Below are 26,603 nucleotides of genomic sequence, written 5' to 3'. Positions count from 1 at the left end.
TTCGAGGAAAAGTACTGAATACTTACCACTGTATCCCATATAATTTGCGTTGTTTTGAATTGCATTTATAATTGATTCATACACAGTCTTCTCGTTTTCTTTTGTAGTTTCTGCGAAGATGTTTAAGACCTCAACCACAACAGCACTGTTGCCAGCACGCATCTCTGATCTTGCTGAAGACGAGTTGCTGAAAATGAAAGGAATCCATCACTTGATGAACTGAACTAAAAGGTCCACAGACCGGTCTTCAAAACCTCCCAGACTCCCCAGTCTCCCAGCTCTAGTCCTTTTTTTTTCTTTTTTAAAAGATTTTATTTATTCATTTGGGAGAGAGAGAGAGAGCACAAGCAGGGGGAGAGGCATAGGGAGAGGGAGTAGACTCCTCACTGAGCTGGAAGCCTGATATGGGGCTTGATCCCAGAACTGGAGATCATGACCTGAGCGGAAGGCAGACACTTAACCATCTGAGCCACCCAGGTGCACTACCACCCCCCCTTTTAAAAAAATTTTTATTTATTTATTTGAGAGAGAGTGAGATCGAGAGAGATCACAGAGGCAGAGGGAGAACCAGACTCCCCGCTGAGCAAAGAGCCCAATGTGGGGGTTGAATCCAGGACTCCAGGATCACGACCTGGGCTGAAGGCAGATGCTCAACCAACTAACCCACCCAGGCACCCCTCCCAGCTCTAGTCCCGATCCACTATCCTCTATCCATAACTGGGGCCCGAATACGGTGGGCCTGAGGGTGCAGGAAGATGGCGATTTATAGGCCCAGAGATCTGGCTTTCTTCCACGTGTGCTCAGCAGTAATCTCCAGCCAAACGATGTCCTGCAGAAGGATACTGAGAAAACTTGTGGACAATCCTTTTTAGGAGCTAGAAGCCTGCAGCTAACCAGAAGTAGGACAGAGAACATCTGAAACTTGCCCCTTTCTGTAGAAAATCGAGAGTAGGTCTCCTGCTGAGCTGGTACTCATGATATACTGAAACACAGAGGGTGGGGCGTAGGGAGCAGGGGTACAGAACACCATCAGAGCCCCAGTTACCAAGTGCCTGCGATGAACAAGACATGAACACTACAGTTTGGAGCCCTAAGAACCGCTGTGCCAAGTTCTAATTCTTCCACCATCTAAGAGGAATCAAGTGATACAACCACTAAAAGAGATGGGGGGGGGTCGCCTGGGTGGCTCAGTGGGTTAAGCCTCTGCCTTTGGCTCAGGTCATGATCTCAGGGGTCCTGGGATCAAGCCCCTCATCGGGCTCTCTGTTCTGCAGGGAGCCTGCTTCTCTGTCTCTCTCTGCCTGCCTCTCTGCCTACTTGTGATCTCTGTCTGTCAAATAAATAAATAAAATCTTTAAAAAAAAAAGAGAGAGATAAGGAGGGGAAAAAAGGACTTTCCAAAAACTCCTTCCCTCTTCAACCTGTGGCTATGCATTTTTAAGACTCATGATATATTTTTCCTGTTTTCTTTTTTTCCATTCTGACTTTTGAATAAACATCAGAAGCTTGGAAACATAGCCAGCCTACTTAGAAAATGTTTACAGGCACGCCTGGGTGGCTCAGTGGGTTAAGCCTCTGCCTTCGGCTCAGGTCATGATCTCAGAGTCCTGGGATCGAGTCCTGCATTGGGCTCTCTGCTCAGCAGGGAGCCTGCTTCTCTCTCTCTCTCTCTCTCTGCCTGCTTCTCTGCCTACTTATGATCTCTCTGTCAAATAAATAAATAAAATCTTAAAAAAAAAAAAAAAGAAAATGTTTACAGCTATGTTAGTTCTTCAGGACAATCGAGAAAATCCAAAATCGGAACCAAATTCTGTGTTTAGGAACAGTCACCACCAAAGGAAGTCTCCCGAAACAAAATGGGCTTCAGATTCTAAAGTAAAACGATTCATTCATGATAGGATTTAGGGGTGGCTAGGGAATATACAGGGCAGTGAGAAAAGGGTATTTGATACAAGTCATTCTTTATCAGTTGAAAATGACCAGAAATCTCTGGTATCTTTTTGCAGTGAGGATAGGAAAGAAATGCCATGCACAGTTCGTTCAAAGAAGCTACTAGAGTTGGGGCGCCTGAGTGGCTCAGTGGGTTAAAGCCTCTGCCTTCGGCTCAGGTCATGATCCCAAGGACCTGGGATCGAGCCCCACATCAGGCTCTCTGCTCTGCAGGGAGCCTGCTTCCTCCTCTCTCTCTCTGCCTGCCTCTCTGCCTACTTGTGATCTCTCTCTCTCTCTGTCAAATAAATAAATAAAATCTTTAAAAAAAAAAAAAGAAGCTACTAGAGCACGCTCCAATTTAGGGGGCAAGATATTACAATGAAAGGAACAATGGAACCACCACATATTTAATGACAAACGACATAGCATAAATGATCAGGGCAGTAGGCTTGTAACGAGACTAGTCACAGCTTCCCCAAGCCTGTCTCCTCTTTCCAAAGAGAGATTTGAGAGAGAAATTCTGAGGATCCTTCCGATTCCAACATTGGTGCCATAGAGAAAGAGCTCAGGGAGCAGAGGGCACTGGACCAGAGCCGAAGAAATGCCTTTCTAGGTGAGAGAAGGCCCTGCACATCCCCTGGGGTACCCGAGCTGATGCGTCTCTGAAACCCTCTCTTATGTAGAAGGTTGCCTCTGAACGCTCCTGGCTCCCTTTCAATAAGTCCTTTAAAAAGGAAATGTATGCAACAGTATCAGGGAACCTCCCTACCATGACCCCATGGGACCAGCTCTCTATCACACATGTAGGGTTCCCTATTCCAGAAGCGACACAGATAGGAACAATGCACAGCACTCCAGCAGGTGTCTGCCATGTACCCACATCCAGCTTCAGGGCATTGGCCGGCGTCTTCCTCTCGCCATGTGATCCCCATGCCTCCCCCATCAGGCTGCTCGCTGGCCTCCTGGGTACCGACTGCTTGGCCCCTTGTTCACTGCCAAGTTCCAACCTCACCACCTTTATAGGAGGTCTCCTCTGAATGTGTGTGTATCAAACAGGTATGCCGTGTCTTATTCCACAGAGGATCTGACAAAGCTCATCAAGACAGATGCGACAGGAGAACCCTAAAATGTAACTATGTTAGGGCTGCCTTTTCTGTACAACTCCATTCACCTTAGAACCTTCTTTCCCCAGCCTGTAGTGCACATGTATTGATATGCTTCAGAGAAGGCCATGATGGAATCACTACCTTCGTGAGACTCCTCTGACTCTCTAGGTCCCCAGGTGGCATCCAGCACTGGTCACTGCATATGGATATGCTCAGTAATTGCTTGTTATTCCTGCAGAAAGAGCTCACTGCTGGCCCCTCAGTAGCTAGGTTGTGACTGGGATATTCTTTTCTCCCTTACTTCCCATCCCATGAGAAAAGAGACAACTGTGAGCCATTCTTTCTCTTCCCTGCCCTCTGGAATGCACATTCTAGGGGTTGACCAGGTGTGGTTTTAGCCAAGGAATGAAACCAAACCAACTGGTCCGAGGGAGACCCTGGGCCACATGTACAGGTTGCTAAGGAGACAATCACAGACAGCATCTTGCTGCCCCAAGCTACCACCGGCCCATCCAGGCCAGGGTCAGTGTGACACTGGAAGCACAGCCCTCTCCAGTGCTCAGACTGACCACCTCTTCTTATGATTTGCCACTGAAGGGCCTCAGAGAACTCGAGAGAAGACCCGAAGTTAGGCAAACATACACCGGCCTCCCAAGTATCCCATCAGTCCATAGCAAACTTACCTTACTTTATTGATCACAGTCTGTCCGTAATCAGAATTGGCAAATGTGCTTTTAAACTGTGGAGGAAGGCAAAGAGATGTATTAATAACCACAAAGATGGGGGAAACATGATACTACACCTGAGTTTTCACACAAATACATTTCTAACCTCATTTGTGTTAATACACGTGGCTCATCACAGCAATCTGTTGCTTACATGGGCTCTAACACCTTTTGATTAATTTTTGTTTTACACTAATACGATTCCGAAATGTCAGAGTTATCTAGGAAAAAGACCCAAGGCACCCAGCCCAATCAGCGATCATACTTTTAAAAAAATAAGGTGCCCAACTTACTCAGTTTGTGTTTTCAAAGTCCCCGTGGAGTTTTGCATATGTGAGTTTGCATGTCTGTTAAAGAATTCTCTACAAGCACGCTTTGTGAACTCCTCCATTCCCTCAGGGAACACTTCTTTAATCGCCCACCTTGACAAGGCATCATGCCACAGACAGATGGCCGAGACAGGCGGGTCCTGCCCCGTGATGAGTCAGGGGACTATACCCAGAAGTGGGGAGAGGTGAACGCCACAGGGCAACACAATCTACCACACAAATTCAAAGACACTTCCGGTTGCCAAGAACCAGGCGGAGCTTCAGAAAGGAGACCAGCCTTAGAGCATTTTAGGCAGTGATGCCAGGATGGGGAGAGGAAAGGAGTCTACCCAGGGATGTTCAGAAGCGGCGTGGCTCAGAAGGGAGCAGGCTGAATGGGGAAGGGTATCTGAAGCCAAATTTCTCCGTGTCAGCTTTTGCATGGTGGCTTTGAACTTCACCTTTCTCTTCAGAAACCTAGAGGTGAGAGTAATTCCTACCACAGGGGGCTACAGTGTTTATCCAGTGAGATGGAATACGTGACACATGGCTTTGGGAGCTGGGTGGGGCTCCAGCAACGGTACGTCTTACTAGGCAGACAACTCCAGATACTTGCAAGGGGCCAGAGATAAAGTTGGAACCTCTAGCAAGGGTGAGGTGGAGTTGGGGTGAGGGTCCCAATGAGCATGTTAAGTTCATTAATGCCAAGAATAGGGTGTTTTTTCTCTTTCTGATGACATAACCTTCCCTAGTCCACGGCACTCAGCACAGGGCAACCCCCAGGAACTGTTCCACAAACACTGGCAGACAAATGATGGAATGGATTAAATGTGGAAGATATGACTTGGACGAGTCTTCCCCTCTACGGGCCCCAGCCTCCCTATTTTATCATATGAACTGGGTTCACATATCACTGAACTGGGTTGGTGCAAACTTTTTATAATTCATGACTTTTTATTATTTTTCTCTTCATGGCAACCAGTGTCATTTTAGAAAGATGTTACTTCTCTTTTCTTCTAGTGAAATTCAAATAAATTTGATGCTCTCATTCTTCTGGGTAGCCTTTTGTCCAGAACACATCTATATGCCTTTTTCAATTCTTTTAAACGCGAGGAGCAGCTGGTATTTCTGTAAACCATCAGAGGCCTGGAAGTTCAATGGATGACCTCCAAAGTCCCTCTCATTGGCCTACTGACCAGAGCCCATCTAATTTTCTTATTCCCAAAGAAGAGATATTACAAAATTAGCATCTGGCAAAGGAGAATGTGTCTCCTTTTTTTTATTCTTCCAGGTCACCCTTTGAGAATGTTGGGATATACACGTCTCAAACTGAAGTCTGGACAAGAAGGCAGGAGTTACCCAAACAGGCCTGCCAGGCTTCTACTGTACAACACAGCCAGCAGGTGAGGAGGAGTTCGAGAAGCAGCTTGAAGGTCTCGGTTCAAGTCCCTACCTCCTCCCTCATCAGCTGGGTGACCTACAGTCACTTGACCTTCCTGATCCTTGGTGGCCTCATCAGCAAAATAGCACCGTAGTACCATCCTTTCCGTTGTGCTGTTTTAATTTGAAATATTACACATAAAATGCCAGGCCCATACACATCAGGGGAACTCCAAATCCCTCTGTAGACTGTTTGGATCCAGCTGGGTAGATAATGGACCCTGTGAGACACACAGGGCCTGAGCTGGGACGCCCCAGGGCTACAAAGTGTCTGCTAAGAGGACCTTGAAAAAAGTCAATTGCTTCTCTCTTCCTGTCTCCAGGAAGCTGCAAAAGAGTTCTGGCTATCCCCTTCAGGAGAAGAGCTTCCTGGAAATTAGAAGAATGCTCTATGCCCTCCTGGTCCCCCTGAAATTAAGACCTGACTGAGATCGGGTCTTAAAACTGGTATCTGAAGGCAGGAGGGGTCTTTTGGACACCCACATCCAAAGCAAGCTTGGGCGACGTAGTGGCCGCTGCTCGGTGAAGCCACGGGACAACACAGGGGTTCCCTGGAATTAGGAACACACTGATGTTACTATCCTCAATATACTGAGTATCATCCAAGTGGGAGAGCTGGAATGTAGGTCCGGGATGAAAGGGTAAGTCATGGTCAGCTGGTCCATTGTGCTCAGGAGGTATGACAAGGGGCTAAGGCCAAGGCTGGGCTACTAGAGCCATGGTTTTTATCCTAGCAGCGCCAGGCATGGGCTGTTTGGTCATGAGCACTAGCTCTCTCATGCTATCTATAAATCATCTGGACAATGATGTTTTATGTTCTACCAATTCTGCTTGTAAAACTCTTTTGTAGTGAAATAATTCTGAATTAAAAGATATGGTCTTCAATGTCTTCTTTAGTTTTTATAAGAGTTTCTCCACTTAGGGTTCTAAGACATATTTACAGGCTACTGTTTTTTCCCTTTAAAGCTGAACTTTCAGAAACACTGGCTGAAGGTCCTGTAAAAGCTCCTTCAGATCTAACATCTGTGGCTCCAGAATGGAGATTTCCATTCCTTTTCATGCAGACACATTCACTCACAGTAATCAAAATGACGCTATTGTTCATTTTGAGATTCTTAACAGTGGAGAAAAGTGACAGATATTAATTCAAACAGAGTTCCTTTAATAAACATTAAAAAAAAAAAGCCAGACGTATAGAAATGTATGTAAATTTGATTGTAGAAAGGAAAAAAACCCTTCAGTTTTTTTTCTCTCTCCAATTCTACAAAAATAATTTTATTTTAAAACATAATTATTTTGATGTGTCCATTTAAAAATATTGTAGGGACACCTGGGTGGTTCAGTTGAATAAGCGTCCAACTCTTGATTTCCGCTCAGGTCTTGATCTCAGGGTCATGAGTTCAAGCCCCATGAAGTGCTCCATGCTGGGCATAGCTACTCAAAAAAAAAAAAAATTCTAATAGCTTCTCTATCAATGGGCATGGCATGGCTGGAGAAATCTTCTAAAGGCCCTCTGCCATGCCGGGTATTACCCATGTAGGTGCAGATCATGGGGAGGGCCAAGGGTCCCAGAGGAGGACCTGGGCAACCAGGCACCAGGGGGCTCAGGACAGCTGCAATTGACCAACCAGTAAGGGTGCCTTTCACTATTTCAGCAACTGGGATAGCTATACCAGTGTGTACTACCTGAACACCAGCCCTATGTGCTGCAAGAAAGTGTTAAAACGAAGAAAACTTATACAGAGAAAAGGGTTGGAAAATACTTACAAAATCAGTAATTCGAATATGTAATTCTTGATAGGCCATAGAATTTCCATCTTCCAAACCAGATGTTCCTGATACTCTCACTGTAATAGTTCCAGGGAATAACTTTCCTAAAATTTAAGCAGAATCTTTTTATAATATTTAATGTAAAGAGAGTCAATTTACATTTTGTTTAAAACACAGATTATTCATGGGACGCCTGGGTGGCTCAGTCGGTTAAGTGGCTGCCTTTGGCTCAGGTCACAATCCCAGCATCCTGGGATCAGAGATCCACATTGGGCTCCTTGCTCCGCAGGGAGCCTGCTTCTCCCTCTGACTCTGCCTGCCACTCTGCCTGCCTGTACTCTAGCTCTCTGACAAATAAATTAAAAAAAAAAAAAATCTTAAAAAAAACCCACCACAGATTATTCTTAAAAATTCTACACATTGATGATATTATGGGAAGTCTGGAAAGATGAAAAATGTGACCCAAAATCTCACCCAACCCAACACAACCATTTTTGTTTTGATATTATTCTCGCAGCGTTTTTTTCCATGTGTAGTTTACATTGTCATCATTCCATGAATCTTCTTTAACTATTGTTACATAGTAAGCATTTTTCCAAATATTATCTAGTCTTCATAACTATCTGTCTATTCATTCGTTCATTCATTCATTCATCATTCATTCATCATTCATTCATTCGTTCGAGTAGGCTCCACATGGGCCCAGTGTGGGGCTTGAGCACATGACCCTGAGATCAAGAACTGCTCTACCACCTGAGCCAGCTGGGCGCCTTCCCCATCACTATTATTTTTTTTTCGTAACTATTGCTTTCAGAGACTGTATAATACTCTATGAAAAAAGTGTTATCTTCATTGATAGTCATTTTTCGGTTTTCATGCTACTGATTATTTAAAAGGAAAAAAAATATTTGCAGCTAACATCTATGCACAAACCTATCTTTGGGGTCATTTACTTAGAGTGGATCCCAGAAATGAGATTATTAGTGCTGAAATATGAACACCTGCTTGGCTTTTGGACTATCTCTAATCCTTGTGGTCCCTCTAGTTTCCACTGAGATAAAAGCAGCAGCCTCTGTTGCCCATAAATTATCCTCTACTAATACTCTGGAGGCTCTTTTTTTACATTATTTTGCATTTTCTACTCCACTTTAGGTCTGAAATGCAGCTCTGCAGGGTTCATCCCTTATAACTCACCTTTTCTGCAGGTGGAAAAGTTATAGTAATATCCCAATGAGCACAGGCAAAAATGGGTATTGTGCAGGCTAACACATGAAGAATCACCTTGACAGGAATCTCTTCGGCAAGGATTGATGGGAACTGAGAGAGAGGAAAAAGAGGTTACAAATCCACAGAATGACAACAGATTACACCCAGAAACAGACTTAAAAATCTTCATGCCTGCCTCCTAGGCATGTTCTGTTCTTTGGTTGTGTTAATCCGCGGTACACCTTTAGAAGAGCGGATGCCTCTAGATAGTTTTTTTGTGGAAATTCTGGAGCCGGGTGCTTGTCAACAGTAAAGACAGAGGTGGGTGGGCAAGAGTCTGCTCAGAGAGACAGCAGTCTTCTGATTCCATCTTTAGCATCTCTGGCTTCTAACACTAGACAGAGCTTCCTAGTACCATTTGAAAGAAAGCATCCTATTTTCTAGGGAAGTATGCATAACTGTCTTACAGGGAAGGACAGGCAGGAAGCCTCCCAAAAGAAATGAGGTACTCTCTTTGGGTTAGCATATAAGGCATACAGACACACGAAGAGAGGAAAGGGATGATAAGGGGACTTTGCAAATTAACTCAGTGAAAATTCTCAGAGGAAGTGATGAGGGCACATCCCACCCCCGGCTTTCTGAGTGGATGACTTGAATGGATGCTGGGAATTACTGCAATGGTTTCTACACCACTGGCTGGTGCTCTCAGACCAGGTAGGGCACAACATCTTTCCTCTCTCTGGAGAAGTGGTAGGAACGGGGAGTAGAGTTAAGTCGGAGGAAGATAGTTCACTTGGCTGGCCATTTTCTCCATCTCTGTCAAATGAAATGATTCTGAGCTTTGATTCGAGAAAAGTTTGAGTGACTGATAAGAAGTGTTAATGTTCTTACGAACCTACAATAAAAAACGTTGCTTTTAAAAAAAACTATATATAAGATACAATGTGTAGAGCATCTTCTCTTTTGTGATAAAAAAGGATATGCACAAACATATTAAGTATGTATGCTTATATTTGCACACATTCCTCTGGAGAAAGATAAGAGAAACCGGCCACAAAAGTTGCCTCTGGGGAAGGAAGCAGGGGTCTGTGTCCTAGGGGTTTAGGATAGGAGGGAGATCTGGAGCTTACTGCATATACTTCTGCACTGTTTAAGCTTCTTTCCTTCCATAACTGTGGGTCTAATGCACTTTTTTTTTTTTTTAATTTGACAGTCAGAGATCACAAGTAGGCAGAGAGGCAGGTAAAGAGAGAAGAAGGGAAGCAGGCTCCCTGCTGAGCAGAGAGCCCAATGCGGGGCTCTATCCCAGGACCCTGGGATCATGACCTAAGCCGAAGGCAGAGGCTTTAACACACTGAGCCACCCAGGTGCCCCCTAATGCACTTTTTTAAAGAAATCAAAAACAAAATAGTGCTGATGAAGATACAGAGTAAAAAGAACTCTCATACTGGTGGGAAAGCAAAATGGTACAGCCACCTTGGAAAACAGTCTGACAGTTTCTTACAAAGCTACACATACTCTTAGCATAGGATCCAGCAAGTGTACTCCTTGGTATTTACCCAAAGGAGTTGAAAACGTGTCCACTCAAAAACCTGCATAGGAGTATTTATGACCGCTTTATTCGTAATCCCCCAAACTTGGAAGCAACCGAGATGTTCTGCCGTAGGTGATATGGGTAAAACTGTGGTACATTCAGACAGTGGGATATTATTATTCAGAGTTAAAAAGAAATGAGCCATCAAGCATGAAAAGATATGGAAGAATCTTAAGTGCATAGTACTGAGTGAAAGGAGCCAACCTGGAAAGACTAACACATGAGTCCAACTACATGACTTTCTGGAAGAGGCAAAACCATGGACACCTATACCCAAAGTGGCAATAGTGGAAAGATCACTGGTTGCCAGGAGTTGGGGGGCTGGTTTGGGGATGAGTAAGCAGAGCACAGTCAATTGGTAGGGTGGTGAAAATGTTCTACGATACCGCATGCTGGATACAGGTCATTATACATTATACATTTGTCCAAACCCACAGAATGTGCAGCAGCAACAGGGAGCCCTAGCATAGCCTGCAGACCTTGGATGACGCTGCTGTGTCAGTGAATGTTCACCTGTTGTCACAAATGTACCCTCTGGGGAGGGGTGCTAATAATGAGGGAGGCTATGCCCGTGTGGAAGCAGGAAATATATGAGAGAGCTCTGTACCTTCCTCTCCATTTTGTTGTGAATCTACAACTGCTCTAAAAAATAAAGTCTATTAAAATAATTCTTTTAAAAGAGTTAAAAAAAAAAAAAGCCTTCCTGGGACAAAGCAAGTGTTGAGCACTTAGTATCTCATAAAAAACAGCAGGGCCACCACTGGTCTAACAAGGCACGAGTTAACATTTTAAGTAAAATAAAAGGTTTTTTTTTAAAAAGGCTCAGCCTTAAGTAAGCAAGGATGCTTTGGACAATCCCAGGGAAGAAATGGAGTCAACTCCACTCAGGATTCACCAGACAAATAACTCCTGGATGGCTTCTTTCCAGCAGTAAAGGACAGACCTGTCTGCTGGTCTTCCATGCCAGGAATAAGGGTACAGGATGGTACAGCTGGAAGGGATTTTTGTGGCTATTTAGTTCAGTCACACCTTATTTTGGCTGGGGAAGCTGAAGCCAAGAGAGAGAGGAATTTGCTCCCCTCCCCACAGTGAGCTAGTGGTTGGGCCAGGACACAAGGCGGCTGCCCTACTCCAGGAGAATGTCTGGGTAAGCAGGAATGGCTTCGAAGAGCTCCCTTTCCTGACTCCAGTGGAGCTGGTCTTGCAGCTGTGCCCCAGGTGGCCTAGCCTTCAGAGTGGGCCCTTCAAACATGAAAGCAGGCTGGGAACCAGGTGCCCTGTACATGCTCTAGCTCCACTTGCTTCACCATCCATCTCTCAGATCTGTCAAAGAACACTGGGGAAAGCAAAAGTAGTCAGTGTAGGGGAACATCAGCTTGCTCTTTGACCTTGGGCAAGTTGCTGTCCTCACTGGGCCTCAGTTTCCCTGAAAATGACAGGGTTCATGTAGACCCTTCAAGCCTAGATCTGAGGATTATTTTAGACCAGGGGTTGGCCAACTATGACTCATGAGCCAAATCTGCCTAGTCTTCAGTTTTTGTAAATAGCATTTTGCTGGTATACTGCCAGGCTCATTCTTCTATATGTTGACTGTGACCACTTTTGTGTTACAATGGCAGAGCGGAGTAGTCCCAACAGAAATCCTACTGTGGCCCACAAAACCTAAAATATTTACTAGTTTGCCTTTACTGATAAAGTTGGCTGACCCCTATTCTAGACCAAACTTTGGGAAATGAGGCAAGTAGTTTCAATAATTCTGGCTTGAGATCAGACTGCCATCTCTTAGTAGTCCCAAAACATCTGTCCTTTGGACAATGGCCCCAATTCATGTCTAGAGCTGTCTGAGCACTGCTGTTGTTTGGCATTTTATTCCTCAGGCTCCAATTTAATGAATTAACTCAAATTCCAGACTGCGATCGTCCACCATCATAATGTCCCACTTTTCACTAATACTATTGAGGAGTCAGGGAAGAACAGACTCCTTCCTTGGGTAGATCAGGTAGCTAGACAAGTGTGGCTGGCAAGGCAGTGCTTGTTGGGATCTGGCCTTCTCAGAGAAGCTGAAACTATTTCTAAAAAATCTCCTGGAGAAGTAGCTTGCATAATGTCCACATTCATAAAAATATTCCACATCTAGCTTGAAGCAGCAAGTGGGAAGGAAAGGAGAGCAGAACGAAACGGTGGCTTAGCTTTTAGGGTCTCTGCCGTCACTACTAGCCTTTGTGACTCAGTGTTTTTAATTCCAGGGGTTCATGGTCAGGGAAACCTTGGGTGTCTTTATACCCACTTCTCTCCGCCTGTAGAACACACTTACCTACTGTCCTCCACAATGTCCTGGCTCCACAAGTAAGCAGTCTCTGAGGGAAGGAATTGCTCTTACCTGTGGAACTGGGGTTTGGGGTGCTGATTGTGGACAAAGTGATGCTGTCAGAAGTCACTGGAGTAACAGCCTCTGAGGAAATATTCTGTGTGCCTGGGGTGATGGTCGATCCATTACTTGTTGGAGAAGGAGCAGTTGAACCCAAATTGCCACTTCCAGGGGGGGTGGTGTTAGTGGCAGCTATAGGTGTTGTTTTAGCAGTTGTGTTTGTTTTATTTTCTGTAGGTGTGACCGTGGAGGCTGGAACTGGACTTGATACAGGAACCGTGGAAGTGGGTGGAGTTGGTGTGGTGGGAGTGGTAGTAGGTAACGGAGATTTTGTGGGATCAGTAGATGGCACCTTTGTGGGAGTAGTAGATGGCCCTTTTGTGGAAGCGGTAGTAGATGACAGAGATTTTGTGGGAGAAGTAGATGGCGCCTCTGTGAGAGTAGTAGATGGCACTTTTGTGGAAGCGGTAGTAGATGACAGAGATTTTGTGGGAGAAGTAGATGGCGCCTCTGTGAGAGTAGTAGATGGCACTTTTGCGGAAGCGGTAGTAGATGACAGAGATTTTGTGGGATCAGTAGATGACAACCTTGTGGGAGTAGTAGATGGCACTTTTGTGGAAGCGGTAGTAGATGACAGAGATTTTGTGGGATCAGTAGATGACACTTCTGTGGGAGTAGTAGACGGAGTTGTTGGAGTAGCAGATAGAGTTGTTATGGTGGTAGATGTATTCATAGCTGAAGTGAGGTTGGTTGTGTCTGACTGGACAACTGGGGGAATAGAGATACCAAGTTTCAGAAGGCAGAACACTCAATATATATTGGCAGTTGCTACTATTTCATACTATAAGTACCCAATCATGCCCTTCTGAAAAACAAATATAGGTGACTACATTAAAAATGAAAATACATGGGACACCTGGGTGGCTAAGTCATTAAGCGTCTGCCTTTGGCTCAGGACATGATCCCAGCGTCCTGGAATTGAGTCCTGCATCGTGTCTCTTGCTCAGAGGGGAGCCTGCTTCTCCCTCTGCCTGCCACCCCCCCTCTTTGTGCTCTCTCTCTTTCCGACAAATAAATAAAACCTTAGGAAAAAAAAAACCAAACAGGAAAATAAAGGACTGCTTCGAACACACACACAGATCCCCATAATAAATAAAATTAAAAATTAAACAGACAAAATTGGAAAAAATGTTATTGAAATCTGTTACGAAAAGTTAGTATGTATGAAGATGAATACCAAGAAGTTACATCTTTTCTTCCTGCAGTTGCTGAACTACGAATCTGGCTTTTTAACACTCCTGAGTCGTCCTCTGTGAGGACAACTGAAAGCGCCAGCAGGGGGTGCTATTACTACCCAAAAGTGGCCTCCTTTTGAGGCAATTATCCTCATTTCCCATTTATAAAGCATTTTAGGGAGGGTTGGAAAGGGAGCGTGTTTAAAAGAATGATGAGGGGAGCCTGGGTGGCTCAGTGGGTTAAAACCTCTGCCTTTGGCTCAGGTCAAGATCTCAGGGTCCTGGGATCAAGCCCCTCGATGGACTCTCTGCTCAGCAGGGAGCCTGCTTCCCCCACCCCCACCTCTCTGCAGACTTGTGATCTCTGTCTAACAAAAAAATAAAATCTTAAAAAAAAATGATGAAATAAAAATACTGCATTAAGTGTGTATTAAACTTTATTCCCAAATTTTCTTTCTAGTGATGTTTACCCATTAATAATTTTAGACACATTAATTTTTTTAAAGAGTAGGATGAATAGAGATGATCTTTGCCCTAAGGGCTACAGTGATCATCAGAATTGCCTTTTTTCAACTCTTAGGAATCCCTGAACACATGGAAAAGTAAAGTCTTGGTGGTCCAGTGATTAGTCTTCCGGAACCCTTCATTGTCTCAAAGAACTCTGACATTGACAACCGGTTAAAAAAAATTATTAAACGCTTTAGTGAGAAAACAAAACAAAAAAAGTTTTAGTGAGGAAGCAATTCCTAAACCGTCATATTTAAAAACAAAAAAACCAAAAAATCTGATGATGGCCCCTGGGTCTGTGAGGGCCCCCCAACCCCGCCCACCCCAACAGAATCTGGGTCTTCACCTTCAACAGGGTCTGGCTCAAATAATCATTGAAGGTTAAAGAGATAAACAATGGGTCTTCTAGCAGCAAGGAAACGGCTCATCTTGACCGATTTCTGCTTCTCTTTTCATCTAACAAGGGCCTACCCCCTATGCCAGATAGTGACTGTGAAACTTATACAAGTATCCACATTTGACAGAAGAGCCCTCCACTATCCAGAGGGGTTTAGGGATTTGCCCAGAGGTAAGCCTTAATTCCCATGGGGAAGCGGTCAGAGAACTGCTGATGCTAGCTAGAACCAGAAATTAAACCAGACCCTGTAGGGGCCAAACGAAAGGCTACCAGGCACCAGACCTTTTGAATCTACTGATTTGTGCTTTTCTGGCCTGAAGAACTCTGGAGGACAAATCTCTGACTTGTTGAACCCCACACCCCATAGTCCAGAGGCCCCTTGACTTCTGCTCTGTCTTCCTTCACCTCAGACTTAAATGCCCTAAGTCTTAGAGCAGAGTCAGAAAATAGCCTGCTGGGCCACAGAACTGGTACAGTAAGCCTGTTGGTTCTAGCTCCAAGACAGCAAACGTGATTAAAAGAATTAAAAATAGTGAAAATGTTGGGCACCTAGGTGGGTCCGTAGGTTAAGCATCTGTTTGGCTCAAGTCATGATCCCAGGGTCTTGATCCCAGGGTCCTGCCTGGGGGTGGGGGGTGGTCCCTGCTTGGGAGTCTGCTTCTCCCTCTGCCCCTCCCCGCTTCTTGTGCTCGCGCCAGTTCTCTCTCAAATAAATCAATAATTTTAAAAAAATGAAATGTAAAAATAGCAATCATTAAAAAAACTGTAAAATGTTTCTTACCCGAGGTTGCAAAAACGAGGCTAAGAGTGAGGTGAGCAAGGGCTCTCATTTTAGACGTTCTTGCCGGGCTCTCCAAGGAGGAAATGACTTCCCCTCAACCGTCTTTAGTTTTTAACTCGCTTTTGGGTGCAAAGTCCAGTCATTAACTGACGTCAGTGAGCCAGAGGCAATTACTTGTTGGGGTTTGGTCCCATACCATAAGTCTCTTCTGAGCTTTTGAGATAAAAGAAGTGGGCCTGGCCTTAGAGAACATTTTTCTGTTCAAAATATTCTATCCAAATTATTATAGTCCAAAATAGTTCAAAACAGCCTAAATATCCTTGGGAGGTGGTGTGGGGTGGGGGAGCAGTTAATCTCTATACCCCAACTGTCTCCGGGCGACCACCTATTAGGAGGTCACCATTCCTTTGAACACCCCATGGGAGCATCTGTGGGCCACTCCCTGCCATTTGAACCTGGAGATGCAGTTTCCTCCCACTGTAGCTTCAAGAATCCCTGGGGGGCTCTACCATGGTTTCTCCACACGGTGGCCTTAGCTTTTGGGGGGCTCTACCATGGTTTCTCCACACGGTGGCCTTAGCTTTTGGTCGGCCTCCCCGAAGGCCACTTTGAGCAACTTTGTAATCCTGTCTCCAGGTTTCCATGGCTCTCCACATAGCACTTTACCTAGACAAGGCCCCCCATTCATGCTTTCAAATACGCTCGATCTCCAACTGTAGCATTTAGCCTAACTTTACTGAAGGCTTGGGGGTGACCACTCCAGGAGGGGGAAATTCAGTGCAAAAAAGGAAAAACTTAAAACAGATGACTACATGTTTTCACTCCTTGGTTGTTCTCTGCCTGGCCGTCTGCTCCCAGCTCCTCGACTCACCTCTTGTCCCTGAACCCCTGACTTCTTGCCACCTTCTGGGAACCAGGCCTGTCACTCAGAGAGGGGCCTTCTGAACCCAGGCCTCCCTCCCTACAGCTCAGAACCACAGCTCTCCCAGGGCCCAGGCCTGCCAGAGGGTGAATCCAGTCACCCCTTGGGAATATTAGCCAGAGTTTTACCTCTCACCTTAGTGAAGACCAATTTTTTTTTATATTATTACAGAGAAGATTGTTTCCTTGTGGTCCCAAAAGTCTCCGTTCAGGAGTAAGATTTTGGGTTTACTCTTATATAGCCAAGAGGCTCATTTAAATATTTTGCCCAAACAAAGAAACCTGTGCTGTTACTCTCAGCTTAAAGGATCCTGGCCCCAGAAGTTAAATCAAAGACTCTTTTTCACCTTTTCTCTTTTTAAATTTGCTTTACTGAGTTAGGCCTAACTTACATCAATAAACGGATCCCTTTAACATGTAAAATTCAGTGAGTTTTGATAGATGTGTATATATGTGAAACCACCATTATAATCATGATACAGAACATTTCTCTCACACCCAAAAGTTTCCTCTTGCCCCTGTGCAGCCCATTCCTCCCTCCACCCCCAACCCCAGGCAATGACTGACCTGCTTTTTGTCACTAGAGATTAGTTTGCTTTTTCTTTCTTTTTTTTTTTTTTAAGATTTTATTTATTTATTTGCCAGAGAGAGAGAGAGAGAGAGAGAGCACAAACAGAGGAAATGACAGGCAGAGGGAGAGAAAGAAGCAGACTCCTGTTGAGCAGAGAGCCCGATGTGGGACTCGATCCCAGGACCCTGGGACCATGACCTGAGCTGAAGGCAGAGGCTTAACCCTCTGAGCCACTCAGGTGCCCCTAGTTTGCTTTTTCTAAAAATGTGTATAAATGGAGTAATAGGGTATGTACTAGCCTATGTCTGAAGCTCCTCCTTGGTACAATGTTTTCAAAATTCATCCATATTACTGTGTATATCAGTCCTTTCTTTTACAATTTATGTATAATGTACCTAGGTACAATTTATATATAATAATTTATGTAATTATTTTAAAGTTGTGATATGGGCATATACCTACTAAATGATGATCATAATCAACATACCAAATGTTCTCATAATCTCCAAAAGCTTTGTGCCTGTCCTTCCATACATCCCCAGTTTGAGGTAACCACTAATCTGCTTCCTGTCACTATAGATTAGTTTGCATTTTCTAGAATTTTATAGAAATGGAATCATATGGATGTACTGGGTTTGGGGATTTTTATTTTTTGGTCTGGTTTCTTTTACTCAGCATAATTATTCTGAGACTCATCCCTGTTGTTTTGTGTATTAATAGTATGTACATATAATTCTGCATTCATCTGAAAGTGTTTCCTTAGGATAAAGTCCCAGAAGTGAATTTCTCAGTTATTTCTCAGTCAAAAAAACACATTTTTAAAAAGATTTTCTTTATTTATTGGAGAGAGAGTGAGAGAAAGAGCGTGAGAGGGAAGGGCCAGAGGGGGAAGCAAACTCCCCACTGAATGGGGAGCCCGCTGAGGGACTCTATCCCGGACTCTGGGATTGTGACCCGAGCCGAAGGCAGATGCTTAACCGGCTGAGCCACCCAGGTGCCCCCCGCAAAACCATTTTTTATAGCTCTTACTATCTGTTGCTGAATGTCCTTTTGAAGGGAATATAGCCTTTGTAAGTTTATGAAATTATTTGTACCCTCACCAGAACTGGATATTATCCATGCAGGCATTTTTAAAGATGTAAAATGTTATTGCATTTTATTTTGCTAGTAGCATGTCCTTGAAATGAGTGAAGAGTATTTTCCTCACATTGCTTTATTAATTTTATTTTCTCTTCTACAAATCATTCGATTGTGACAGCCAACTTTTGGGAGATAAGTTATCCAAAAACACTGTGAATCTGAAGACCCAGGACCATATCTCATTTACTTCGCATTCCCTGGACTCTGCACCTCCAGCAAACTGAATAGCATTTGCCCATTCTTTCCTTTGTTCCATAAATGTTTACCCAGCACTTGCTATGTGCCATCTGCTCTGCAGGGCATAAAGGAGTGAACAAAGCAAGGAAGTTCTCAAGGAAGGTGGACAACAGACAACCAAACCAACAAACAGGCCAAGTAAGCTCATGTTGTGAGGAAGGTCATGGAGGAAACGAACTGGTGGGCCTGTGGTCAGGTGGGGAGAGCAGCTCCTTTAGTTGAGACCACCAAGAACCCTCCTTGCCTTCTCCTGCTTCAATGCTCCCATGACTTCCTGTTGTCGGAATAAAATTCACATTCCCCGTGGCTCAGGCCTCCCTCTGCCTCTCTGACATCACCACTCCCTTATCTCCTGGAATTAAGCTCTTGGAGAAGTTGTATGGATGGGTTTTCCCCAGGAAGTAACTTGACCTCTCACCTACTCACTGACTGGTACAGGGGTGGGGTGGAGGAGTTGTTACACGCATGTGCGGATACTCCCTTTCTGCCCAAACTGTCCAATTCAGGTTTCCTCAGAGAGATCTGAGAAGTTCTAGAGATTATAACACTGCTAGTAGGGGGGCTAGTACCGGGTCCCCGGGCTTGTTGCTCTTTGGGGGAAAAACTGCCATCAACCGTAGGAAGTATGTGAGCACCTGTCTGGGGGTTGCAGTGGTTTTTGGCTTGTACCTGTCAGCTTCCCCAGTCCACTGTCTCCTAAAATGAGAGATGGCGGGGTGAGAGCAGTGGCCCCCGAAGTGGTTCCCCAGACCAGCAGCAGTTCCATGACGTGGGAACTTTTAGAAATGTACCTTTCTGGGGCACCTGGGTGGCTCAGTGGGTTAAAGCCTCTCCCTCGGCTCAGGTCATGATCCCAGGGTCCTGGGATAGAGCCCCGCATCAGGCTCTCTGCTCAGCGGGGAGCCTGCTTCCTCTTCTCTCTCTGCCTGCCTCTCTGCCTACTTGTGATCTTTCTCTGTGTCAAATAAATTAATAAAATCTTAAAAAAAAAAAAAAAAAGAAATGTACCTTTCTGGCCGAAGCCCAGACTTAGTGCATCAGCCGTCTGGGTTTTAACAAGACCCCAGGTAACTCGCGTGTGTGCTCAGGTGTGACAGCCAGGCTGCCTGTGGTCTGTGGTCACCATTAGAAAACACGGATTCACTTGGAGGGGGAAAGTAATTGCCTTTGCGAATGTGTTTCAGCCATTCTGATTACACCAGGAGAAATTCACGTTTACTGCCAGTATATCTAACACCTGCTCTGATACTTGCATATTTCCCTTTGCAAGGAAGATAGAGCAGCCCCAGGCACAGAGCCTTTGGCAGAGATCTCCCCCTAGACAACCCACTAGCACTTTATTTTTATTGTATTTATTTATTTATTTATTTATTTTTAAAGATTTATTTATTTCTTTATTTGACAGGCAGAGATCACAAGTAGGCAGAGAGGCAGGCAGAGAGAGAGAGAGAGGAAGGGAAGCAGGCTCCCCGCTGAGCAGAGAGCCAGACGTGGGGCTTGATCCCAGGACCCTGGGATAATGACCTGAGCCGAAGGCAGAGGCTTTAACCCACTGAGCCACCCAGGCGCCCCTTATTGTATTTATTTTATGGTGACTTTATATTTATGGTAAAAGAAACTAGTTTTTTATTTGAGGTGATGATGTAAAGTTTAATTTAAAAGTAAATTTATTTCGGCAGTGGGTGGCTCAGTCGGTTAAGCATCTGCCTTCGGCTCAGGTCATGATCCCAGGGTCCTCGGATGGAGCCCCACACTGGGTGCCCAGCTCAGCAGGGAGTCAGCTCCTCCCTCTCCCTCTGCCCCTCCCCCCGCTCATGCACACATGCGCTCTCTCTTTTTCAAATAAACTCTTATTCTTTTAATTTTTAAAAAAATTTTAAGAGACTTTATTTCTTTATTTGACAGAGAGAGAGACAGAAAGAAAGGGAACACAAGCAGAGGGAGTGGGAGAGGGAGAGGCAGGCTTCCCACTGAGCAGGGACCCCAGCGCAGGGCTGGATCCCAGGACCCTGGGATCATGACCCAAACAGAAGACAGACGCTTAACTGACTGAGCTTAACTGACTGAGCTACCCCCAATAAATAAACTCTTTAAAAAATATTAAAAAAAAAAAAAAAGTAAATTCATTTAGGTCATATGGTGCCTGGGTGGCTCAGTCAGTTGAGTGTCTGAGTTCAGGTCAGGTCATGATCCTGGGGTCCTGGGACTGAACCCCATGATCAAACCCTGTGTCAGGCCTCTGCTCAGCAGGGAGCCTGCTTGTCCCTCTCCCTCTGCATACCAACCCCCCCCAAATAAATAAAATCTTAAAAATAAAAAATTATAAATTAATTTAGGTCTTAAATAAGCCAATTTCAAGAACAATATTCTAGAAGAAAGAGTAAAGACAGCATGTAGTTTGTCAAGAATCTTGAAGGTGGTACAAAATTGTCTGACAGTCAGAAGTCACCATGCTAGGACACATCCTTCGGTGACTTGAAGAAAAGGTCTTTCAGACTTACTGGCGGTGTGGAAGCAAACAAGTAAGTTACCTAAAAAAGAAATACAAACTACCAGCACCATAAAAAATGAAACGTTATACTAGAAAAAGAGAAAGCTAACCCAAACCTCAGTGGAGCTGACCTCTGTTGCTTTCTAATAGAATTTAATCAGGTAAGTGCATATTCTTGGGAATTTGGCTCCTACACCCCCAGCTGACTGTCAGTCATGGGGGAGGTCAATGACATTTAACTTGACATTCAAGGCTTGAACTCAACTGGCAACTATCCTAATAATCTTTAATGAGACATTCTTTTTGATTGTTGGTCAAGTTACCTATGAAATGTCTCTTCTGGGGCACCTGGGTGCCCCAGTCAGTTAAGCGTCTACCTTCGGCTCAGGTCATGATCCCGAGTTTCTGGGATTGAACCCCATGTTGGGCTCAGCACTCGATGGGAAGTCTGTTTCTCTGTCTCCATCTGCCCCTTCCCCCCCACTTGTGTGCGCTCGCTCTCTCTCTAATAAATAAATAAAATCTTTTAAAAAAATGTCTTTTCTAAGAAGGAATTTTTGATTTGGCTTTCTAAGGAATGGTTTTCTCTATGACAAATTTGAAATAAAACCTCACCATGTACCCACAAGCAATAACCTGAGAGGTTGCTCAGCGCTAGGAACCAATTAAATACTAGGACTGCAGGCCTCTTTTAGGGCAAAGATTTAAAGAATGATAAAAATTGCTGTTGGCAATGGTGCGTGACAAACAGACCTTATGCACAGATTTTGGGGGAAGGGAAAGTTGGCAATACATATTACAGACCTTTAAAAATGGACATATGCCAACTTCTGGAAAGATAGCAGAGTAGGAGGATCCTGAGCTCATCTCGTCCCAGAGACATGCCGAGGTCACAGCCAGATCGGTGCAACTAACTCTGAAACCAACCCAAAGACTGGCAGAACAGACTTTCCACAGGGAAATGTAGAGAGGCCACATCAAGAAGGGTAGGAGGGGCAGAGACAGGTTGGGAACCAAACCCCCAGCAGGACTAACCCCAAGCAGGAGGGCTACCATTTGCATGGAGAGAGAAGCAAGAGGATCAGATGCCATCCCAGGCCTGGGAGACCTGCCCTGGGAAGACCGCTACCCATAACATTTGACTTTAAAACCAGGGGGGCTTAAATCTCCAAGTTTTATAATAATCAGGGCTTAACTCTGGGTCCTTTAAAAATCAGTGGGCATGGGACACGTGGGTGGCTCAGCTGGTTGAGAGTCTGCCTTTGGCTCAGGTCATAATCCCAGGGTCCTCAGACTGAGTCCTACAGCAGGCTCCCTGCTCAGCGGGGAGTCATTCTGCTTCTACCTCTCCCTCTGCCTGCTGCTCCCCCTGCTTGTGCTCTCTTGTACCCCCTCTCTCTGGCAAATAAATAAATAAAATCTTAAAAAAAAAATCAGCAGCCTTAGCTCTGGGAGAGCTGAAGGTGAGAGGAAACAGAGTCCCTGCCCTTTAAGAAGCACCAGAAAACCCCATTCAGATACAGCAAAGAAGTAGCAGTTGGAACAGAGCCCTAGGTATATGTGAAGGAGATTTACTTACTAGTCTCAGAATGGTTGCTGGAGGGGCAGGCTTCTTCAGGAGACTTCTCCAAAAGCTAACGGGCTGAACGCACCTTTCTCCTCTCCACCCCCATCGAGGACAGCATGACACTCACAGAACCAGCAGGAATACGCCCCACCTAGCTGGCTAGCCCGGGCGCCCCACCCCCAAGGTCTCCGGTAGAGCTACCCCACCCAACTTGCAACACTCAGCTGGAGTCATTCCAAAGCGGCTCATGCCCTGGAGTGGAGAAGGTGACCACACACACACCAGAGTGCCTGCAGTCCCGCAGCCAAACTCACGTTAGGCCACCAAACGAGTCTCAGTAAATTCAAAAAGACTGAGATCACATCATATATCATTCTGGACCACAGCAGTAGGAAACTAGAAATCAATCACAAGGAAAAATGTGGAAAGACCACAAATACAGGGAGGGTAAATAACACGCTACTAAACACTGAATGGGTCAACCAAGGAATCAAAGAGGAAATCAAAAATTAAAAACAGAATTACCAGGGGCACCTGGGTGGCTCAGTAGGTTAAGCCTCTGCCTTTGGCTCAGGTCATGGTCTCGGGGTCCTGGGATGGAGCCTCTGCTCAGCGGGGAGCCTGCTTCCCCTTCTCTCTCTGCCTGCCTCTTTGCCTACTTGTGATCTCTCTCTCCATCAAATAAATAAATAAAATCTTTAAAAAAATAGAATTACCATATGATTCAGTAAGAAAAATGAAAACACTAATTTGGAAAGATACATGCTTCCTTGCTCATTGCAGCATTATTTACAATAGCCAAGATAGGGAAGCAATGCAAGTGTCCATCCACAGATGAATGGATAAAGAAGATACATTATAGATATGATCTACATGCAATGGAATATTATTTGGCCATAAAAAGGATGAGATCTTGCCATTTTCAACAACATGGATGGATCTAGAGGGTATTGTGCTAATAAGTCAGTCAGAGACAAATACCATATGATTTCACTCATATGTGGAATTGAAGAAACAAATGAACAAGCAAAGAAAAAAAAAAAGAGAGAGAAACCAGGAAACAGACTCTTAACTACAGCAAAAAACTGATGGTTACCAGAGGGGAGTTGGGTGGGGGGAGGGATGAAAGAGGTGATGGGTATTAAAGAGGACATTTACCTTGATGAGCACTGATGTAAAGGATTGTTGAATCTATATTGTACACCTGAAACTAATAAAACACTGTACAGTTATACTTCAATAAAAAAAAGAAAGAAAAGAATATGGAAATACCCCTTGATCAGCAATTCCATTCTAGGAATTTGTCCTAAGGAAATAGCTAGACATGTGCTCAAAGACATTGGTACAATGATGTATGACTACTATTTTTCAAAGAAAAAAACGTAAAATGGGGCACCTGGGTGGCTCAGTCTGTTAAGTGTCTACCTTCCGCTCAGGTCTTGACCTCAGTGTCCTGGGATTGAGCCCCATGGCAGGCTCCCTGCTCAGTGGGGAGTCTGCTTCTCCCTTTCCTTCCCCCTCCCACCCCCCCTACCCCAGTCTCCCCACCCCCAGCTCATGCTCTCCTGTCCCTCTCTCAAATAAATGAAATCTTTAAAAAAGAAAAAGAAAAAATGCAAAACTATATAAATGTCCAGAGGCTGAGCTTGGTCAAAACAAGTTTGGTGAATTCTTGAGAAAAATACCATGTAGTCATCATCCCAAAAGAAAATTTCAACAATACTGTATTTTTACTGTGTGAATAAACTACAACATAATATATACCAGGAGGTACTGGGGGTGGGTTCCACCTGCCAGTGCTGAGTTTACATTATTTGCTTCATTCACCAAATACTTTAGAGTATCTATACATGCCAGAAATGGTGCCAGGCTCTAAGGTTATAGTGACAAACCGAAATGAGCATTTCTGAGGTAACTCCTGCAAAGCGCTTAAGGATGCATTCCCAATGTGGTGGGAGCGTGTATAATGGGAAAAGCTCTCCTCGAAACACTGCGAAGGGCAGAGTAAGGGTAACACTCGGCAGAGGTCAGCACACACTGGGCACGTGATAGCCCTCCCGGGGCTGACTTTCTTCAGCGGTGTGAAAATAAAAGAGAACTCATTTAAAATCGAGCTAGGAAGCCCTGACCGGGTTGTGTCACGCACGTACCACTCCTGGCAGCCCGTATAACCAGCAGGAAGAAGGAAGATCATTCTTGACAAGAGAAGGACAGTTTTCACAGGGCAATTTCACTGGCTGCTTGCAAGACAAAGAAGGAAGATCCCTGCCCCAGCTACAGCACATTACCTGCAGCCAATGAGAAACCACCCGCACCTCCAACTCTTGTTCTTCTCCAGTGAACTTGTGTTCAAAACAATCATCCCTGATGTCTCCCGACAAGCTAACAGAAGTTGACCTTCCCTTTTCTTTGTCTCTGGACTTGCTTGTGGTCTGCCATACTTTCTAATTCTTCTGTTATTCCTACATATGCTTATTTTGCTGGTTAAATAACCGGCTATTTTATTTGTAAGGTTGACAAGGACAGAAATCCCCATTTCTGCTCCACTCAGGGAAGCAGCTGCCTCCCAGGGCAGAACCAGAAACGACTCTTTCTTCTGACCTCCTGCCTGGGTGTGGGGTCTGCCTCTCCAGGGACCCTCGTCCTTCCTGTTTGGAGACTTCTTTCCCAGTGGCCCTGGTTCCTCTTCCCAGAAGGCTGCTAGTGTCTTCGTAAATCATAGGGATGGAGGGCAGGAGGTGGGCAGCGGTCTCTGCAGAAGTTCTCTCCAGAAGGGATCTCGTCCTGCTGAGGCAAGCTCCCTAGTAATCATCTGCCTGCATTTGTAGTCCTTCAAAAGATACTCCACATTTCCCGATAATGCCTTCTTGGAGGGTCAAGTAAATGTGTGGGTTAGTGAACTGAAAAACTACCAGTAGGGCACAATGTCTGGGAACCTTTTGGGCTCTGAGGAAAACTTCAAGTTTGAGCAGCAACACCCTGGTAGCCTCTGAGAACTGGGCTCCCAGGGTGGTGACTCCATGAGGACCCAGCGTGGAGTGGGGAGGAAGGTGGTTTCCCCCAGCGCCTCATTTCATAGCCATCCTACAGACTATAAAGTGATATCCAGCTCATTTTTAATTCTCTCATAATAATAAAAAACAAACAATTGCAAGTGTTGGTGAAGATGTACAGCCAGAATGCTCACATACTGCTGGTAGGAATGCAGAACTGGGGCAGCCACTTTGGGAAACATTTTGATGGTTCTTCAGAGTTGGACACAGAGTCACCATGTGACCCAGCCAATCTTCTTCTCGGTCTATTCCTAAGAGAAATGACAATATGTCCTCACAAAAACTTACACATGAACATTCATTATTCATAACAGCCAGAAGATAGGAGGAGCCCAGTATCCATCAGCTGATGAATAAATAAAATAGGTACATCCATATAATGGAATATTGTTCTATCATAAAAAAGAGGTTCTGATGCATGCTACCATGTGGGTGAAGCTTGAAAGTATTGTGCTGAGTAAAACAAGCCAGTCCCTAAAGATCACGTATCAGATGGTTCCATTTATATAAAATGTCCAGAATGGGCAAAGCTATGGAGACAGAAAGTGGGTTAGTTATGGCCTAGGGATATGGGGGAGGAGGGAGGATTGGGGGATGATGGTGGAGAAAGTACAAGATTCTTTGTGGGATGAAGGAAATGTTCTAAAATTGGTTGTGGTGATGCACTGAATTAAATGAGTAAATTGGTATATAAATTATATCTCAATAAAGCTGCTACAAAAAAGGAGGAAAGAAAGCAAAGAAGAAGAAGGAGGAGGAGGATGAAGAGGAGGAGGAGGAGAAGAAGATTTTATTTATTTATTTTTTAAGATTTTATTATTTATTTGTGAGAGAGAGAGAGAGTGAGAGAGAGCTCACACACAAGCAGGCAGAGTGGCAGGCAGAGAGAGATGCAGGCTCCCCACTGAGCAAGGAGCCCGATGTGGGACTTGATCCCAGAATCCTGGGATCATGACCTGAGCCGAATACAACAGCTTAACCAACTGAGCCACCCAGGTATCCCAAGAGAAAGATTTTAGAAAGTGAGCCCGCGGCACCTGGGTAGCTCAGTTGGATAAGTGTCTGTCTTCTGCTTAGGTCATGACCTCAGGGTCCTGAGATTGAGCCCCACATCGGGATCTACACTCAGTGGGGAGTCTGTTTCTCTGTCTCTCTCTACCTCTGCTCACTCTCTCTCTCTCTCAAATAAATAAATAAGGTTAAAAATTTTTTTTTTAATTTAAGAAACACACAAACAAATAAATAAATTGAGCA

The 26,603-nt window shown here is 44.7% G+C and overlaps 1 protein-coding gene across 1 annotated transcript in view; it reads right to left on the bottom strand.

The window, feature by feature from the left end:
- Positions 1-22,400, bottom strand: part of MUC13 (mucin 13, cell surface associated) — a 30,217-nt gene extending 7,817 nt beyond the window's left edge. Inside the window, exons 1-8 of the mRNA XM_032869778.1 lie at positions 22,309-22,400; positions 15,370-15,582; positions 13,060-13,217; positions 12,462-12,957; positions 8,476-8,598; positions 7,279-7,385; positions 3,722-3,777; positions 27-187 (exon numbers count right to left, since the gene is read on the bottom strand). Of these exons, the coding sequence (XP_032725669.1) occupies positions 27-187; positions 3,722-3,777; positions 7,279-7,385; positions 8,476-8,598; positions 12,462-12,957; positions 13,060-13,217; positions 15,370-15,418 (1,150 nt within the window). The 5' untranslated portion in view covers positions 15,419-15,582; positions 22,309-22,400. The remainder of the gene's footprint in view (positions 1-26; positions 188-3,721; positions 3,778-7,278; positions 7,386-8,475; positions 8,599-12,461; positions 12,958-13,059; positions 13,218-15,369; positions 15,583-22,308) is intronic.
- Between the last annotated feature and the right edge of the window lie 4,203 nt (positions 22,401-26,603).

Source organism: Lontra canadensis, unplaced genomic scaffold, assembly GCF_010015895.1.
Source record: "Lontra canadensis isolate GAN:19392208 unplaced genomic scaffold, GSC_riverotter_1.0 scaffold38, whole genome shotgun sequence".
In the NCBI taxonomy this organism is placed as follows: Eukaryota; Metazoa; Chordata; class Mammalia; order Carnivora; family Mustelidae; genus Lontra; species Lontra canadensis.
Note: the sequence above shows the minus strand (reverse complement) of the source record. Positions and strands in the feature narration are given on the sequence as shown.